At 35.7% G+C, this 19889-nt stretch overlaps 1 protein-coding gene and 2 non-coding genes across 3 annotated transcripts; all 3 read right to left on the bottom strand.

The window, feature by feature from the left end:
• Positions 1–16189: 16189 nt before the first annotated feature.
• rpl13a (ribosomal protein L13a) lies at positions 16190–19256 on the bottom strand. Its single transcript, XM_032546408.1, has 7 exons — positions 19144–19256; positions 18045–18117; positions 17903–17968; positions 17611–17712; positions 17077–17162; positions 16832–16891; positions 16190–16442 (listed from the first exon to the last, which is right to left on the bottom strand). Exons 1-7 carry the CDS (start codon positions 19162–19164, stop codon positions 16233–16235), a joined length of 618 nt encoding a protein of 205 aa, XP_032402299.1. The 5' UTR covers positions 19165–19256; the 3' UTR covers positions 16190–16232.
• On the bottom strand, positions 17489–17563 carry LOC116709671 (small nucleolar RNA SNORD50). Its single transcript, XR_004336930.1, has one exon. It is a non-coding gene; the product is annotated as a small nucleolar RNA SNORD50 (small nucleolar RNA).
• Positions 17781–17862, bottom strand: LOC116709667 (small nucleolar RNA Z195/SNORD33/SNORD32 family). The gene has a single exon (XR_004336928.1). It is a non-coding gene; the product is annotated as a small nucleolar RNA Z195/SNORD33/SNORD32 family (small nucleolar RNA).
• Positions 19257–19889: the final 633 nt, after the last annotated feature.

The following is a 19889-nucleotide window of genomic DNA, read 5'->3' as shown; positions in this document are numbered from 1 at the left end:
TACTTTTTAACTTTACAGCAAGATTTCAGAGCTTATTTAAGTAAATAATTCCTTAATATTGACAAAAAGGTTCTGGTTCCTCTGGCAGATTATTTCACTTATGGGAAAAATGTCTTGTCAGTTGCCTTAGTGGACCCACCTTTCTGTTAAAAAATTATTTTTCTGCTGGTCTGATGTAATTTGCAAACAGAACTGAAAGTAACTATTATTTTAGTTATCGATTATTCAATCATTCTGGTGATTAATCAATTAATCAAATGAAAAATTGGCATATTCTTCAGATTTTTAATTGAAGCCTTTTTATATCCTTTTAGAAATACCATTAAAAAGTGCAGATAAATAAGTCAGTTCCTTTTTTAAGTTAGAAAACAAACATTTTATTCCCTAAAATGCAATAACAGCATTTCTTTTGTAGAAAAAGATCTGCAGCTAAAATTTCTTCTAAAATCAACATGTGAAAAGTTCAGCCCATTAAAACAGAGTCGGGTTGATCAATTGATCATTGTTTGGATTAACTTATTAATCAAAAATAGCAAAAAAAATGCTTCATAAGAGATTTTCTTTTCTCATATCTCATAAAATTTTGCAATATTTACAAAAAGTTTTTTATATATCTTAAATACAAAATATGTTTTAGTAAAATTTTGGCTTAATTACTGCTTTGAGTGTGTTATTCCTTCAGTAATTTGCCTTTTTTTAGTCTCTATACTCCATTTAACGAATAATCGATCATTAAATTAACTGACGATTATTTGAATCATTGATTCATCACGATTAATCGTTTCAGCTTTAGCTAATCTGGTCCCCTATTTGCATTTCTGAGTGTGTTGTTCTTTGAGCAATTGCCCTTTTTTGAGTCTGTGTACTCCATTTAACGAATAATCGATGACTAAATTAATTGACAATTATTTGAATCATCAATTAACGTGATTAATTGTTTCAGCCATAGTCTCAAATGTTGTGAGACACTGAATTTCTTTTTTTCAATAGTTGTAAAGCCATAGTTATGAAAAAAAGACAGAAATTAGCATCCAATTTTTTTTTCTGTGCCAACCAAATATTTTAAGAAGCACTTAAATGAAGTGAAGTCAATGAAGAAAACATAATCAAACAAAATAATCATTATGACACAAAACTTTTCCAAATGCCATCAACAAAATCAACAAGCAAATAAACATCAACTATAATGATCAATGCAGGTGTAAACTTAAAGGAAATCAGTGTTTCAGCATTTTTGCAGTTTCCTAGAAACTGAATGCTGTTTATTTTTTAAACATTAGCTCAGACGTCCAGCTGCATGTTCAGCAGATTTTCAACAAAACCTTGTGTTTTATTTTAAGATTGTCTATTTCAAAGACTATTTTGCTTGAGGAATTCCTGCAGTAAAAAGTTTTTTATTCTGCTGTTCTCCTCTTTCTCTCACTCACGTCAGCAGCTGAGTCAGCTGAAGCAGACCTTTTATTTGCGTTTCTAGCTTCTCCAGATCGTTTCTGACAGTTCATCGGTACCGTAGCAAACAACATGTGGATATTGCTTCCTCTGCTGCTGCAGACAGTTGCTGAATTCGCAGGGTGGATTTTGTTTTACAGCTTAACAGCTTAGCTCATCCTCACAGATGCTGCCCCATGATCAGCCGAATAACACGCCGCAAAGCGCCGCAGGACACGTTTACACAAAAAGAGTGATAAATAACTTAAGATATTTTTGCTACAGTATCCTGCAAAGGTGACATGTCAGAACAGCACAGTTTACGTTAAGTAAAGACAAACAATAAATCGTGCAACAAAGCTGCAATTTAGTGCTAGATCTGCTTTTTGTTCTCATAGCTTTCACAACATACCTCCAGGTCTAACACCCATGAAATTCCTGCTATGCTTTCCAACGATCAAGGAAATATGCAGAACATTACACAGACTGGGCTATTCAAATCCCACAAGGCAGTGCAGAGACCTTTACATCAGGATTTTTACAGGCCGTAACAGCAGCTTCGCCTCGGCGTGTTTGTCTCTATAAAGTCACTGAAATTTTAAGATTTACTCTTTAAGTGTCTGAATAAATCAGTGGGGACAAGAACTCTTGATTTTATCAGTTGTTTAAAAGATAAAAAGACAGTAAAAACTGTTTGAAGCTGATGTGACTTCTTAACATTTGATACGGAGAATAGTTCTGCAACTAGCTATTATTTTAGTAGTCGATTAATCTATTAATTATTCTGATGATTAATCTATTAATTGAATAGAAAATGGCACATTCTACTGATTTTACATTGAGTCACTTAAGCCTATTTATACATTAAAAGGTGCAATAAACAAATTATTTTTAAATTAGAAAATAAACATTTTATTGCCTAAAATGCAAAACTGTAGGATTCCTAAAACTATAACGTTTGAAGAGTTCTGGATAAAAATTTTTTATCTTAAATGTATTTATTTTTATACAGTTTTGACTTAATTACTTCTTTGAATATGTTTTTTTTTTCTCCCCAATTGGCCTTTATTGGAGCCTGTGTGCTCCAGTTAGAGATTAATCGATTACTAGATTAGTTGACAATTATTTCAATAATCAATTATTCACGATTAATCTGATTAATCGTTTCAACCCTGAGAAATGTCGATACATGACTACAGCTGGCTGAGCTGAAAACATTAAGCTAAGCTAGTCAATCCTCCTCAGTATAAACTTATTTTTTCACCCCGCTGGAAAAACAACTTGCCTCCCAAAATCCTTGCAGTTTCAGAACTACAGGCGTGTAAGACGGGGTATTCAACTTGATATATGATTGCTCAAAATGTTGCAACTGTTACGTTTTTTAGTGCAATAAATTGTAAATTCCACCTGAACATTTACAACCTGACAGGAAAATGTCTTGTGTGAAATAAATACAGTAAGACGACTGAAATGACTGATTTAGAAAGATGAGAATAAAAGAGTTGAGGCCTCCACTGATGGCTGTAGGATAGTTTTTGTGGGAGAAAGAGTCATAAAGATTTGGAAAAGTTTATCTGTGTCTATTTATTTATCTTATCTCATCCTTTCTGGTTTCTATGAAGAGGCTGACCAACCTTCCATTGGCTTTCACTTGTCCAAGATCGGATTGATGGGGATAATAGATCCAAGAGGGAGACTCAAACATCCTGCTCCCCATGGACACACCCTCTCTATCTTCAGACTTTATACAGTATTTTTCCCTTCAGGTCAGAAGGAGTATTTACTGCATAGTCCCTGCAGTGAGTTCAGCTTTGCTTTTTGACTCATGTACTCCTCACCACACTTAAGAAATGCCTGCATTACTGCAAACAGGGTGTCAATTCATCAGATTAGTCAGATTAATCGATGATTCAAATAGTCATCAACTAATTTAGTCATCGATTAATCATTAACTGGAGTGTATAAACTCAAAAAAGGCCATTTGTTCAGGGAACCACACACTCAGAGATGCAAATTGAGCACCAGTTCTTCTAGGACTGAAACAATTCATCAATGATTGAAATAATCACAGTGTTTCTCTCAGTGTATTGTAAGACTGGTGGGTCACCAGGCTTTACTTGTGCCCCCACCAGGCTTGGCATTGTTAATTTAAATTAGTTTGGGGTTTTTTTTGCCATTTTTAAGACTTTATAGTTGGTGTTTATGCATTAATCTTCCAGTCTTCCAATAATGCATAACTATCAAGTGATATTTTCAAATTTCCTGTCAACTTTAAACATTGAATGACTAACCAGGGTTAGTTTTCTGAATCATCAACTAATTTAGTAATCGATTAATTCTTAGCTGTAGAAGACTCAATAAAAGACCAATTGCTCAAAGAACAGCACACTCAGAAATACAAATAGGGCACCGAATCTACAACAGCAACGATTAATTATGATTAAAGGATGATTCAAATTATCATCAACTAATTTAATAATTAGTTAATCGTTAGCTGGAGTTTATAGACTCAAAAAAGGCTAATTGTTCACAGAACAACACACTCAGAAATGCAAATAGGGCATCGATTCTTCTAGGAAAGAAGCGATTAATCGAATTAATCATTACTAATCAACGATTGAAATCATTTTCAACTAATTTCATAATCGATTAATCATCATCTGGAGTAAGTATTCTCAAAAAGGTCAGTTGCTCAAAGAATGACAGTAATGAAGCCAAAACTTTACAAAAAATAAACATTTTGTATTTAAGATACAAAAGAATCTTTGTGAATATTTTAGATGTTTTAACTGCAGATGCTTTAATATTTGTTTGCAACAAATGATCAGGTGTTCACTAAAGGAATGCTGTTGTTGTATTTTATCAAAAAAACTTATTTTTATTATTGAATTATATGCATCTTTTAATATATTTCTAATATTGTACGTACAAAAAGACCTAAATGGTTAATTGAAAAATCTGCAGAATGTGCCAATTTTTTAAATTCGATGAATTGATTAATCATCAGACTCTATTACCAAAATAATCGTTAGTTGCAGCCCTAAATCCATCTATCCGTCTCCCACTCCTTCAATCATAACTTAAAGATCAAAATAGGCAGAGTTTGACCTCCAATAAAAAGTGAAATTCACATTTTTCCAATTGCCTTAGACTCAGAGGATCTGGTTCATGGAGGTCAGAAGATGCAAACGGAAACACATCATCTGCAAAAAGCAGCGTCCTGTTCTGGGCTGCAGCCTTGAGATCCTGTCAATGAAGTCCATTAGCAGGATCAGGGAGACGGGGCATCGCTGTCAGAGTTCAACCTGCTCCTCCCGAATCCGAGGGTCAACAATCGATCGAGCTTTCCCCGCTCACCTCGCGTCACATTAACGGTTAGAGAGACGATGAAACAGATAGTGATGCATTTCCACCTATTCTCAACACACCTGGAAACGTCGAAAAGCAGAAAACGTAGCAAGAATCTGACCTCTTAAATAAAAGGAAATTGTCTTCCCACCAGCACAGTCCAGTCCGATTTGATCACACTCCAGATCGTTTGTCTAGAAAGTCCGCTTCATTTGAGGAAGTGTGAATGTGTAATCGACCAAAACAGCGAACTCTCGGTCTCAGTTTGTTGAAGTGAACTCTGGTTCGGTTCAAATGCATATGTGAACGAGAAGTGGACCAGAGGCCGCACCAAAAGCAGGAAGTGGACTACAGCGCATGGCATTCTGGGTAAATACAACCAAAACAAATGTGTTAGCCTAGCGTTAGCAGGAGAAATGGCTTGAGGTCTTTTACCGAATTGTCTTCTTCAGAGGTTTTTGTGTTGTTTCCTTCAGCGGTTCTTGGTGCAGCGCCCCCCTCAGGCGAGGAGAAGAATAGGTTTTTCAGTTAGCTTGGATTGTTTGACTCAGTGTAGTGAGAAAGCAAACTGCAGCACCTGGAAATGTAACAAATTCTGCAATTTTGGTCCCAGATTGAACTAAATTTACTGAACTACTATGTGTCTATTCCAGACATATGGTGCCATTTTATAGCACAATAACAAAACAGTAGCTGCGTTTTTATTACAAATGTGAGCAAAACTCATGTTAATATTCCACAAATGCCAAAAAAACACAATTAAACAATTGCGGTGTTTCCAATTAATAAGAAACGCAAAACAAAATCACACAGGAATAAGTTTGTTCACTGGATGAGTAATTAAAAACAACCATCATCTTCCAACCACTTCCTGTTGTCTTCTTTGTGGTTTCCACCAGTAGTAACGTCCAATTGTTGATCATATGACTCGTGTGATGCGAAAATGCTGGCACAAAAACATTTTATTTAAAAAAGTGGTGTTTTTTGTCATATTTCCATTAAGCTAATGTATTTTCATAGCTCCAAATTGCACAGTTATATGGTCCATTTGAAGGCAGCTAACGTTACATCTGACTTTGAAATAGGGCTTCCGTCTCTTTAAGAAGCTCCTACTTTAGGAGCTTTGGACTGAGGAGTAGTTCGTATAAAGAGCTTGGCTAATTCCTGCTGCTGCCTGCCACTAGTCTGAAGGAGCTGAGTGAGGGAATCGCACTCTGAGACAGAAATATATTAAAATATTTCTAAAACATGAAAGAAATAATCAAAGCAACACCCCAGGTGTGTTTTTGATTTTTTAAAAAGCCGATTTTACCCCCTGTAAGCATTGTTTGTGCTATTTTTTAATATTCTCTGTCATTATTGAATGTTGTTTCTCCTTATATTTCTGTTATTGGAATTCCCTCATATCTGAATTACATCCCCTGCTGTGGATCGACAAATCCACTTCTAGCTCAATTTTCTGTCGGGGAAATTATAATCTGCCTTGAGGCGACTTAGTGAATTGCAAATCAATGTCAACTGTTCCTTCCTTTCAGATTGCTTTCTTCTCTTCAGGTAAACAGATATTTATTTTAGAGGTTCCTTCCTCTATGCACTGATGGTGGACAGTTAAAACAGCCATTAAATATTAATACTTAATTTTACAATTTGCATAAGGAGACGGTAATGAGGCTTCTTTATGATGTGCTGCGTCATGATGTTAAGGGAGAACACTGTATCGCTCTTTGGGGAAATCACTTATTCAGCAATATTATTTTAATTTGTAAGTCTCATCTGTAAGAGTTGTGTTGTTTCGTTGATTCAGAAGAAAATCCAGATGTGGTAACGAAATGGAGGGACGTTTGCTGCCCTCCATCAGAGCGCTCATCCTTTTTTTTTGATATCTCTGGCATCAGCCGGCTACTTAAAGCAGAAATGCGGCTCTCGCTCCGAGAAGAGACACCAGTGTGGGTTTCTGAAAAGCTTGAGAGCACAGACGACAGATCCATTTTTCCTCCCAGCTTGAATTGGACTGGAGGCTGCTCACTGCCTTTTTTTTCACCAGTTAATGCAGAGAAGAATATTCTCAATGCAACGTCCCTCAGAACTCAGGCAGCCAGAGGATTGGGTTAAGTTATAGATTTCTGCTGTTGTTCCCTCACAAATATTCAACAATATTTCACTTTAATGACAATATTTTAACTCTCTTTCTTCATATTAGACATAAAATCAGCTGCAAATGTAAACCCAGATATTAAAGTGGAACCTTCTCTGAACCTGATCAGATCATTTAAATTCACTAAAAATCAAGAATTCGCTCCATTATTGCTCTAAGAATCACATCATGCACTAGCAGGTGCTTTCATGTTCCTTTCTGTTTAATTAAAATAAGATAAACGTCACGCTTTGATGCATAAACAAGGAAAATAAATGAGTTCCTTCATTTTCTGTTGGATTTAAAACTTGCAGCACATTCATTTGCTCAAAGGGAAGCTGGAATCGAACCCACAACTTTCTGATTTCAAGCCCTTTAAAACAACTGAATCAGCAAAAATCTGACAAACGGCGAAGGCCTCAAAGGAAAATGAATGTTGGCGCAAAAAGTGGGCAGAACTGTAGGGGCGCTGCGCTAGAGGGGGCGCCAGAGGTGGCGGAAAAATGACTTCTTATTATTTATGATACAGAGAATGTAATGGCACAGACAGGTTAGATTAAACCACATTTAGGAATTAACAAACTCCTAAATGTGGTTGTTCATATTAAGGAGCCTGTAAACTTTTACTAGGATGCAGTCTGACACAAAAGCTGAGCAATATGTCATATGAGTTCAAGATCCCTTACAGAGCTGGAGCTTCTGCTTTTATCTACTTTATTATGCAAAACATTTAGGTTTTCATCAAAATGATGCCTCTAACATTCTAATTTTCAGGAACCTTTTGGACCTTATCTCCTTCCTGGCAGCGCTAATCTCTATAGATTTGTTTCAGCTTTTTTTTTCTCCGGTTATTTTCGAGGATGTTTGTGAGTAAAACAGATTAGACCGGTGCGTAATGGTGAAGAGAATGGCTGTAGACATTAAACAGTTATTCCACTTACCGTGTGCGCGTCCCGGCTCAGTAAAAGCTTCCTGATTAAACGCGGAGCGCAGGAGAAACGTGGCAAACCGCACAGAAGCGGCGTCCTGAATTTACGCACAAACGGGACGCCGAGGCTCGGAGTCATTCAGCGCAGCAGCTTCTGCGGATGCTCCAGCTGTGCAGTCGGTGCCGAGGTTTACTTCACATCGCGGAGGAAAGCTCAGAGTCCGGCGCCGCGGTCCGGGTTCAGTCCACGGAACTTGAGTGGGTCATGTTGCGAAACGCAGCCGTGCGACGAAACCAGAAGATCCACTCCACGTTACTGTTAGAGGAAATTCACCAGGTAGCGCCTAGATCTGCGGTTCAGGTTTAGTTTTGGTTACATGGGAGCGCACACACTGCATCCCCCTCCCTTCCTCCACCAGTTAAAGAAACTACACCCACACACATAAAAAACACGGAGAGAAAGGAGTGAGGCAATAGGTTGTTAAGACCCTGTGGACCCACGGAGGACTCGGCAGTTCAGGACAGGAACACGGGAGTCTCTGTTACGCAACTGCTATAATTTTTAGGCTTAAAACTTTAAAATTAATACGAAAATATAATCCGGAACATGTTTATTTCTCTCAGTGAACATTTTGATATGATTGTGTAATTTCATTCTGGCATGATTTGTAAATAGAAACAAGATTTGTAACAAGAAAATGTCTGACATGAATCTCAAAATGTAAAATATTTTAGCAAATTTTTGACTTTTCAAATGTTCAAATTTCTTAATACATTGCCAATACTAATAAGATGATTGCGCAATTTCAATTTAGCATGATTTATGAATAAATGCAGAAAGTCCAAGTATGGCAACACATTAGTGACAAAAAGAAATGAAGGCGTGAATTTCTGCCCAAAAACTAAAAGCTTTTTAGATTAATTTCAGAATTTTCTTGAAATCATTCCTGAGTATCTTAAGTCGAAAATGTTCAACTTTTGGAAATTTTCTGAGTTTCAAAAGCCAGAACTATTTGCCTTTTCAAACTGAGACATTTTCTATTTTTTTCTAGAAAATTCTTTAGATTAATTTCAAAATTTGTGAGTTGTTTTTTCTCTCTAAAGTTTTGGCTTTTCAAACCCCAAAATTTCAGAGTTTTAAAAAACATCTGAGATTTTTTAGTGGACATTAACTCCTCTTTTTCTGATTACAGCAGGCTATAATAAGCCATCATGCTAATAAGATGATTGTGCAATTGCATTATACTGTATAATGATTTGTAAATAAATACACAGAATTCAGGTGGTTTTGTTTTATGCACAGTAGGGACAAAAAGAAATGAGTAAATTTTCCCAGGAAAACTCAAAGATTTTGAGGTTAATTTCAGAAATTTTCTAGAAAAAAACCCTGGAAATTTCTGTGTTTGAAAAGTTTAAATGTTTGAGAAAAATACTATGAAATTCTGAGATTAATCTAAAAAATGTTTGAAAAAAATGTGAAATATTTTAGTTCCATAACTTTTTTTTAGTACTTTGGTTATTTTTAGAAGCAGTAGAAACTCAAATGAAAGTAAAAAACAATATGCCCCCTTTAAATGTGAGAAAAAAAGAAAATGAAAATTTTTTCTAGCTTCATCTTTAGATACCATTAAAAAGAAGATGCGGGTTGTGGGTCTTCCAACAGTGAAATCTGTGTTTTGTCCTTTTTTGTCAGGTTTGGTTTCTCATTTTGTGCCTCGTTTCACACTGGATCAGTTTGAACTCCTGCTGGGCAAAAGCCCAACTTTAACTTTGATGGACTGAATTTGATGAGAACATCGACGCCCCTCAAATGGATTCCTTTGACCCTTCAGGTCAATTTATGCACAACAAAGTTTCAACCCCAGAAGAGAATTGTTTTCTCGTTTAAAGTTAGTTTTTTTTCTACTCTTTTGTTCGGACTTTTTGCAGATTCTGCAATAAATTGTGGCGCTTTTAAAGTTTGCCAACAGGAGGGAAAAGAAGACATGGAAACACGACGTAAACACACCAGTTTGAAAACACGCAGTAATAACGTGATGATAATCAACAATCTGCTGCTTAGATTTATTAATAGATTTCTTTCTTTCTTTGCTGTTCTCAGAGGAGTATTCTTTATTAGAATGGTAAATTACATATTATGTTCGCTGGCTACCTGTTGTGGCTTTAGAGACACATTTAAAAGATGCAACAATCTGTTTTGTTGCATAAATTACAACATCCATTCTTCTTCAGTTCACATCTTCTAGCTGCCACAGAAGGATCTTTCACAGATTCCCATATTTTTATTGTTTTGACAAAATTTGCAATAGGAAGGCTCTTTCTGTACAGAGAAATCATTGAGATACAAAAGGTTCTGCTAGCATAAATCAGGTAATACAACGGTGTTTAATAATACAAACAAATATTAAATAGTAGTGCGAATATCTTAGTACACCTGATATAAGACAAAACTAACTTACAAGTAACTTATCAGCAAGATATTAACACACTGCTGAAGGGCCAAAAGCTGCTAGCCGACAATGGCTAGCATTGGTTTTAGCTATCAGGTTGTCAACATAACGCTCTAAATCTTAAATGTACGCATATTATTTAAAATAAAATTTTAAATAATGCATGGCCACTAACTTGTCAACACTACTGACAACTAGATAACAAGGTCAGGAAAAAGTTTCAAGAAAAAAATGAGCAAGGAAGAGGGTAGTAGGTCAGTTATGCTAGCTTGACTATGAGAACCTTAACATGTAATTGGACTGCAGAATTAGCTATATTTCAGTTTAGTTAAAAAAAAGGCGACCTAAAAACCAACTTCTGACTGATCATCAGTACAGCAGGTGTTTAAACTGGCTAATCGACCACAGCTGTGTTAGCTTAGCTACTAGCAGTGGTAGCTAATCTATCACACCGATCACTTATTGATAATGGCAAAAATAAACACTGAGCCTAAAAACATAAAACTGTAACGGACTGAATGTTCTGTTCTTTGTGTGGGAATTGTTTGAGTGTTTTCTTTATTGGTGTTGAATCCTGATACATAAAGTGACGTTGTTGTCAGTTGCTATGGAAACGAGTCTGCGTGTAGCGTAGCCGACGCAGAAAGCAAAGAAAAAGTGGTTTGAGTTGTTCTTTAACAGTTTTTCTGGACTATTTTTCCCTTTGCTGTGGCGCACTGGACTAAATTAATATTACCTGCATCTCCAGGTTTCATTTAACGGAATCGTTTTGCTGCGGCAGCGCGGATATAATGGATGGCAAGTAAAAGAATCGTCTTTTTGCCCTACAGAATTGATACCTGGATTTAAACAAAAACATGCAGGATGTCCATAGAAGGAGCCATGGGATCAACTGGATGTTACTGCTGGCGGAAATGACAAAGATGACGACAGGAAGTGGTAGGAAAATGTTTTTTAATGACTTAATGTGCGAACAGACTTATTTATGTTTGATTTAAAAATCAGGAAAATTACTAACAATCCTGATCATCCTCTCCATAAAACATAAAAACAGAGTCTTCAGTCAGAGGCTTCTTCAAATTCGCTGTAACACAGACTGCTACAGGTCAGTCATTACTATCTAAATTAACTCTTTGAAGCATTTGAATTAATCAATTTGAGTTACAACATTTATTTAATTTTCCTGTGGGATCAATAAAGTATTTTTGATTTTGAATTTAACTGAACTGCATTTCTTTTTTAATGGAAACACGACTCTAGTGAGGCATAAACAAAGTTTTGTGCACATTTTGTAAAGAAATCACTTCTACTTCCAACTTTTTAGTTTCTTTTTTAGCTTGAGGTTAAAACAAAACAATAATTTCATTTTGAAAATTAAAACATAGACAATATTTCTACAACCATTATTGAAAAGTCTGGGATAAAAAAAACAAACACACAGTAAGCAAAAGGTGAGGCAAAGTAAATTTTTTAAAGCTGATTTTTATTCTTAAAGTATTTGTGGCGATCATTTAAATTATGCATGCTGGAATATAGCTTTACTTTAAAGTTTTTACTGCAAACTGAACTCAAAAAACAGCATTTTCCAAAACCCAGCAGATTATGCTGCAGTTGTAGTCGTTTTTATTTCTCTAACATTTTTTCTGATTTGTTTTTGTTGCATTCTTTGCTTTTGCCACACACACAAACCGGATGGCGTTAAAGTTTCAGCACAGATGAATCTGTTTGTCCCATCTCAGCCCTGAACAATACATGAGGGTTATTTGGCCCTCGGTCCGCAGCTACAAGCATCACGCTTTAGTAAACATAGTCAAATATAACAGCACAAAGCTGCTGCTGTTCTGTTATAATGATTGGCGTGTCGGTGTTCAGGGCCTCCGAACAACAGAAAGAGGAAAATAAACTGATTGGAAACTCTTTAAAGTTAAACATTCTCACCTGGCCCGGATCCCTGAACCAGGTTCTGTGTGTTTGTTTTGCTTTCTGAAGCGTTTATTGCCCTGAACAAACCCACAGAGGTGGTAAAAGTTGTCCTGCTGCCCGTTTGAAATAAAATCGACACTCCAGAACAAAAAACAGTGAGAAAAAAATTACAGAGCAACAGTCTGAAATTATTTAAAATGCTACCGAGTAGCTACAGAATTATAAAACAGGAATTTTTCAAAGCAACTTGTGAATGTTTGCTGGAGTCGCCATCGTACGACGGCGTTTTATTTTAATGCAATCACTGAACAGATGCTTAGAACAGATAAATGTGTGGATGTGCCAAAACTTTCTCCAGTTGAACAGAAACAAAACTGAAGTTATTATTTTTGGACCTAAAGAGGAACGATCTAGAGTTATAGATCTAGAGTCAATGCACAGCTTCAGTTATTACAACTAAAAACCAGCGATCAGCCCGAAACCTGGGAGTAGTGATGGACTCTGACCTGAACCTCCAGAGCCACATAAAGACAGTTACAAAGTCGGCCTTCTATCACCTGAAGAACATTTCCAGGATTAAAGGACTAATGTCTCAGCCAGATCTAGAGAAACTCATCCATGCCTTCATCTTCAGTCGTATTGATTATTGCAACAGCGTCTTCACAGGTTTGTTCAACAAATCAATCAAACAGCTGCAGCTGATCCAGAATGCTGCTGCTGGCGTTCTCACTAAAACCAGGAAGATAGAGCACATAACACCAGTTTTAAAGTCCCTCCACTGGCTCCCTGTAGCTCAAAGAATAGACTTTAAAATACTGTTGTTAGTTTATAAATCACTGAACGGCTTAGCACCACAATACATTAAAGATCTGCTGTTATTGTATCAACCTTCCAGACCTCTCAGGTTCTGGTTCTGGTTCTGCTCTGCATCCCCAGAACCAGAACCAAACGAGGAGAAGCAGCTTTCAGCATCTATGCACCACAAATTTGGAACAAACTTCCAGAAAACTGTAAAACAGCTGAAACACTGACTTCTTTTAAATCTCAACTAAAAACCCACCTGTTTAGAATTGTATTTGAAATGTAATCAATTACAAATTTATTGATGGAACTTGACTTAATGCTGTGTTTTGATTATTGATTCTATGTTGCTTTGTGTTTCTGTGTTTGTAATGATGTAAAGCACTTTGAAATGCCTTGCTGCTGAAATGGGCTATACAAATAAAATTTGATTGATTGATTGATTAATGGACAGAAAAATAAATAAATAAAGGAGTAAATTTCTGCCAAGAAACTCTGAAATATTCTAGAAGAAACAAAGACATTTCTGAATTTGAAAAGTAGAACTTTTCCAACTAATTCAAATGTATTCTTGTAATTTTACCTTATTTTTGTTTGACTTTATTCTTCTTAAAGGATCAATTTTCCTCTCTACTCCTGACAGATTGCTTCGTTTAGACGTCATCATTAGCTGCCACAAACCAGGCAGCGAAGGCGCTGCTCCGTTTAGACGCCCCGGGAAATCCCCAAATCAATCTGCTGCACCTGCTGGGGAATACCGTAAGGTGAGTTTGTTCTGCGTTGTTTTAACTTAACTGCTGCCAATTCAGGTCTAAAAGTCCCAGAGAGGAAATAACGTCTCACAAAAGAGGATTAAATACGGATTTCAAGCCTTGAAGCTGGAAAACGGCCACTGGCATCGACTTATTTCAAATAAACTGAGCTAGAAACCAAAGGCACAAGATCTTACCAAGTATTTTTTTTGTTTCTAGTACAAATCTCTTAGTTCACTTAAAATAAGACAAAACTAACAAGTCTGCAAGATATAGGAGTTTGTTTTAAGTGAATCATTATTGAATATAGATAAAAAAGTATTAGATCCACTTTGAGATTATTTCACTTATAACAAAACATTTTTTTCTTTTACTTTTGAGTAATTTTATAAAGTATTTCTACTCTTGAGTAAAATTTCTGGATTTTCTACATGTTTCAACCAAAGATCCACCAGACACACACCTGCAGATTTTAAAGTTTCATAAGTTTTTCATTAAAACAAACTGATCTGGAAACATTTTATTTTGTTATTTTTCATTACTTCTATGAATTATTGTCATTTTCATTCTTAAAATACCAAAATTTCCACTTAAATTAGCATTTTCTTGCATCTGTTCATGGATGGACCTGCTGGGGAATGATGTGAAATTAGATTTTTTATTTTTAAATACTAAATGATTTGATCAGTTACTCAGGACTTCAGTAGACTTTTTACCAAATACTTTTTTCACTCTTGACAAACTTCTTGGTCGGCTTTTACCTTTACTTAAGACAGACTATGTTTCCTCTTACTTCTCAAGTGTAATTTTTGACTACTTTGCCCATCTTTGGTTACATCCAAGTAGATTTTCATTTAAAATTTGCAATTTTGTCAAAATTTATTCTTGGGCCGCACAAAATCAATTTAGGGTCTGCAAATGGCCCCCGCCCCCCACTTTTAACACCTTCTTGCTTTTAGACCAACCTTGATTCCGACAGAGCAGAAAATATTAACGCTATCTGAGCTTCAACAAAGCCATTTAGTTCTCTGAATCTTTAATTTCAGTTTTTTAAAGGTGTGATTAATGGGATGTAATTGGTCGGTAATAGCCTGAGAGTCTGTCCTAATTTCAGCTGGAAGCCATCCAGTCCGTCCCAAGAGATTCACAAGCAGAAGAAATTCAAATTAACACCGAGCTGTCCTGAAGAGATATCTAATAACCCCTCAGTCTGCAGAGTCCAAATACTTCCAACACAAATTGATATTCAATGGAGAGCTGCTACAGTTATTTAAATACTTACTGTAAAAAGGTTAATTGCAGAAAGGATTTTGATTTATTTGAATAATTTTTAGATACTGTAGTCGACCCACTGAACCAAGGATTGGTTGTATTTTATAGGATTTTAGAAAAATCAGTACTGAAGTAGCAGAGAGCGGCGCTGTACACGTGAAGCACGATGCTGCCCTCTGCTGGTGGAAAGGAGAAATTACACAGAGACGGATTTAAAGAACATGGCGGTCAGACATTTCTCTCTAGAAATATAAGTATTATTGCCGTTAGACAGAAAAATGAGACGATTTTCACCAGAAAACTGACATTTTCAGGCCAATATTTTTCTAGGAAAAACTCAAAATTTCTGAGCTCAGAAAATTGAAGATTTTTTTAGAAATTTTTCAAAAATAAAAAAATGCATATATACTTTTTTCGAGCCAAAAGCTTTCGGTTTTTTTCTAGAAAATTTCTGACTTTCTAGAAAAAAAATAAAAAATACTTTTGAAGCTCAAATTTCCTGGTTTGTTCAGGTAAACTGCTGCTGCCCTCTGCTGGTACAAAATGAGTTGCACATTGAGACGGATTTTAGGAACACACTTCTAAACTAAAAATAAAAACTAGACGCTTTTAGAGCCATCGCGGATAAAAAAAAAAAACTTTCTAAAAGTTTTTAAATTAAAAACTTCTAGAAAACATGGAAATTTCATGAGCTCTAAAAGCTCAGAAATTTTCTAGAAAAAAAAAAAAAACTGCAAGTTTCTCAGTTCCTAAAGTTAAATTTGCAAGAAAATACTGAAATTTTCTGAGTTGCAAAAGTTGAAAATTTTCCTCTTGCTCCCAGAAACTACCAGTACATAGTAAATTTCTAAGTTTGTTTTTTTTTTTGGCATAAATTAGCCCCCTTCTCCAATGGCCCCAATAAAGAATCACTGAATTTATAAATACAGATTTGTTATTACACCTGTAAAAACTAGACCAGAGGGAAGCAGATAAAATGATTGGATGAGTGACTCTGGAAAATAAAATATTTTATCTTTTTCAGAGATAAACATAAAACTAAACATCTGATAGAAAACCATCCAGTAGACTTTATAATTTTACCAGTACACTGTGGTACGAAAAAAGACACTCAAAGTGAAAAATATGACCAGAAAAAGCCAAAGAAGCGTTCTGTAAACATTTACTTAAATTTTTATTAGCCACTGAAAGCCAGTTTAGACGAGAACGCCGTATTGTTTCAGAACGTCTGTGTACTTTGCGATCTTGCTCTCGACGTTTTTCTCCGCCTGCTTGGTCAGCTTGATCTGCGTCTTTTTCTTTTGGTAGCGGAGCTTCCCCTTCTCTTTCCTCTTCTCCTCCAGGGTGGCCGTGATCGCCTGGTACTTCCAGCCGACCTCGTGGGCCAGGCGGCCCAGGAGGGCAAACTGAGGAGGGAAAGACGGAAATCAGCACTAAAATTTAGCTAAAATACATGAAAAAGTTTATTAAATTTAACATACAGGCTTTAAAAAAAGCAGAAAAGGTTATTAAATGTAATATTTTTGCTTTAAAAAACATGGAAAACATCAAATTAATTTAATATATTAAATTAAAAACAGAGAAAACATAATTAAGTTAACATTTAGCTTAAAAAAAACTTGATGAAATTTAACATTCTAGCTTAAACATTAGATTAAAGACAGAAAACTATTAAATTTAACACTTTAGACTTAAAAACATGAAAAAATCAAATAAAATTATACATCTTAAATAAAAAAAGCCTTCAATAAATTTCACATTTTAGCTTAAAAAAACTTAAAGCAAATGTATTCACCTTACGACTCGGCTTCAGACGCACGATTTTAAGAGCAGCTGGGACGACCATGCGCTTTCTCTGCAAAACAAAACCCAAAATTAACAAAAGAAAAACTAATTTTCCATCCATTTATTCCTAGATTTAAATGTCTCAGGGATTTTTTTTCTCTCTCTCATCTGAAACTCAGCTAAGGGAGTTAAGAATAAACATCATCACAGACGAAAAAACCTCAAATAAAAGCCAGATTGAAACATTTTCCCCACCTTGTCGTAGGGCGGCGGGATGCCGTCGAACACCTTCAGCCTCTCCAGAGCCGCCTGGCCTCGTTTGGTTTTATGAGGCAGCATTCCTAAACACAACAACATTATTCTTTAAAAAGAAAAACTTTTTAGTATCTGAGCACACATGTAACATTAGCTTAAAAATGTCCATTAAAAATGTCTGTAAATCTTTGTCATTAATCCAAAATACAACTTTGCAATTGCGGCGTTTCAATTAAATTAACTACTTCTTGTCTTCTTTGGCATTTCCGCCAGTAGTAACATCCTGTTGATCATGTGACTCATGTGATCAAAAACATTTTTTCAAATTGCAGTGTTTCCATAAAGCAAATTTATATTCAAAGTGTCAAACTGATAAATTATACAATGAATGGAAACGCAGCTGGTGATGCTCAACTCAGCAGTCAGATCTGATGTTTGGCTCATCAACTGAGGATCAGATTCGGGATAAAAAGCCTCATCACTGTTGAGCAACGCCAAATTTATCATCATTTTTAATTAAAGTCTCCTTTTTACCTCTAACAGTCCTCCAGAAGATCCTGCTAGGAGCTCTGAAGTGATAAGGACCACGAGACGGATTGGTGTTCATCCTCTTACGCAGGAAAGCCAAATACTTCACTGTTGGACAATAAACATCTGGTTACACATCAAATCAACCAAACAACAACTAGAGCTGCTGCTGCGCTCATGTCTCAGATGGTAGTGCATGTAAAGTATTCTCATGGTCAATGAAACTCGAACAACATTGGGTAAAACATCACTGACAAGAAATTCCAATAAAAACACTGAAAATTCGGACTGAACTCACGTTTGTTACGGTAGAAGTTGCCAGAGATGTTGATGCCCTCACATCTCACCACCACCACTTTGTGCCCTGACAAAGCAACACAAGTTAAAGATTAAGTCAAATTTGATTTGATTAGTGGGAAAAAAATCTAATTAAATCGTACCTAGGAGGACCTGTTTAGCCACAATGGCAGCAAGTCGGCCCAGTAGATGGCCTCTGCCATCTAGTAGCAGAACCTGTCAGCGAAAACACAAAAATTAAGATTTTTCCTTATTTAGATGCATTTTGCTTCATAAAAAAAACAGATGGAATCTTCAGTCATTTTTCACACATTAGATCCAAGAGTTGGAGAAAGAATACATCAAAAAATGCAGGTATTTTTTCCAATTATTTATTACTTTTGGTATCACACTTTGCTACCCACTTAGGACCTAAGAAAAAAGAAATCATGCTGAATTATCCACAATTTAAAAGTTTAAATTCTTAATAAAAACAAAGCCTGGGCTGTAATGACAAAATCTTTAGCATAAAACATAGAAAAGAAAAAATAAATCGAGTAACATCCCTAAATCCTAAAAGAAAAGTATTTGTGAAACAAAACTAATGATGCAACAACCATCACAACCATAACATACTCTTTTGTTTCAAAAGCAGAACCTTCAGTCCCGTTTTTAATTTTAAATATATAACTTACACCCTAAAATACGTTTGTCACTTTGCGTCAAAGCTATGAAAATTGAGATTAGTTTAAAACGCAGCAGGTTTTATTTTAAACATGCAACTATGCTTTTTATTATTACATTAAATTGTTTTAAAGTTTAACCGTTTGTAAAACTTAGTCATACTTGCTACGGAGTCGGTAAATGAGCGTTGCGAGCGGCTAAGCTAACGTTAGCATCAACCACACAACACGATGGAGTCGCTTCAGAGAAGCGTTGAAACCTGCTATAACTGTGCAAGTCTATAAACTATTTAACTACATTAAGCTTAAAAGACCGCTTCCCAATACAACAGAAACAGTTCGGATAGTGAAGCTGAACGTGTTGTAAGGGAAGCTGCCATGATGGAAGACATGCTCACACAGCTACGGCCAACCGCCTGTCATTGGCCTAAAAATGCATCGTCTCACAGAAAACTGAGAATCAAAGAGGCATTATATCGATAGAATATGATTATTTTCAGCATATTTGCTATGACGGGCTGACAAAAGACGACTCAAAAGTTAAATTAGCAAAGTAAATAGGTCCGCAGCGGCTGCTCACCTTATTGAACCGGTCCGCCATGATGTGCGAAAAGAAAGAGGAACGGGGCTGCTCGCGGTAAAAGGCAGGGGCAGCCGGAAGTGACGAAACTTAGATTTCTCCGTTATGTGCGTTTTGCTATAGCGCCATCTATGTATGAAAGAGTCAAAGGGTTTTTTCTAAATGTAATTTTCTACGTTTTTTTTTCATTTGTATTAATAATAATAATAATTGTTATAGTTAGTAATAACAATATGGAAAATTAAATAATTGTTATTCCACCTTTATATTTGTTTCTGGTTGGAAATTTGACAGTAAAACATTAATATCACCTCCAGTCAGGGGAAAAAAACATGTTGACAAAAATAAACAATTCATTTTAATCTAGAACTGCCAGTGATATTAAGAATTTGAAAATGACAGCCATTCCCTTTCTCTTTTAGTTTTGATCGCCATTGTACAGAAATATTTTTAGATCTTCACATAATTAGCAAACATGTATTTCTAACAGACCAGTGACCCTTTCTACATTCAAACTGCAGAAAGTATCAGCTTAGAAGGTATTTTGTGATATTTTAAAGTCAGCCTTTATGCTTTAATATCCTGTATTTAATTAAGTGGAAACATTTGTTAAAAGTATAATGTTACTGCAGCGGTTATTGAATCGTCTTCCAATAGCGCTATGAAGGTAACATTGGTTTAAGGAACTTTACTTTGCTTAAAATTAACTATTGAAAGCATTTTTACAGCTTTTTTGTCTTCATAGA

This window comes from Xiphophorus hellerii, chromosome 19 (genome assembly GCF_003331165.1).
Source record: "Xiphophorus hellerii strain 12219 chromosome 19, Xiphophorus_hellerii-4.1, whole genome shotgun sequence".
NCBI classification, from domain to species: domain Eukaryota; kingdom Metazoa; phylum Chordata; class Actinopteri; order Cyprinodontiformes; family Poeciliidae; genus Xiphophorus; species Xiphophorus hellerii.
The sequence above is the reverse complement of the archived record's forward strand: the minus strand, read 5'-3'. Positions and strand labels throughout refer to the sequence as shown.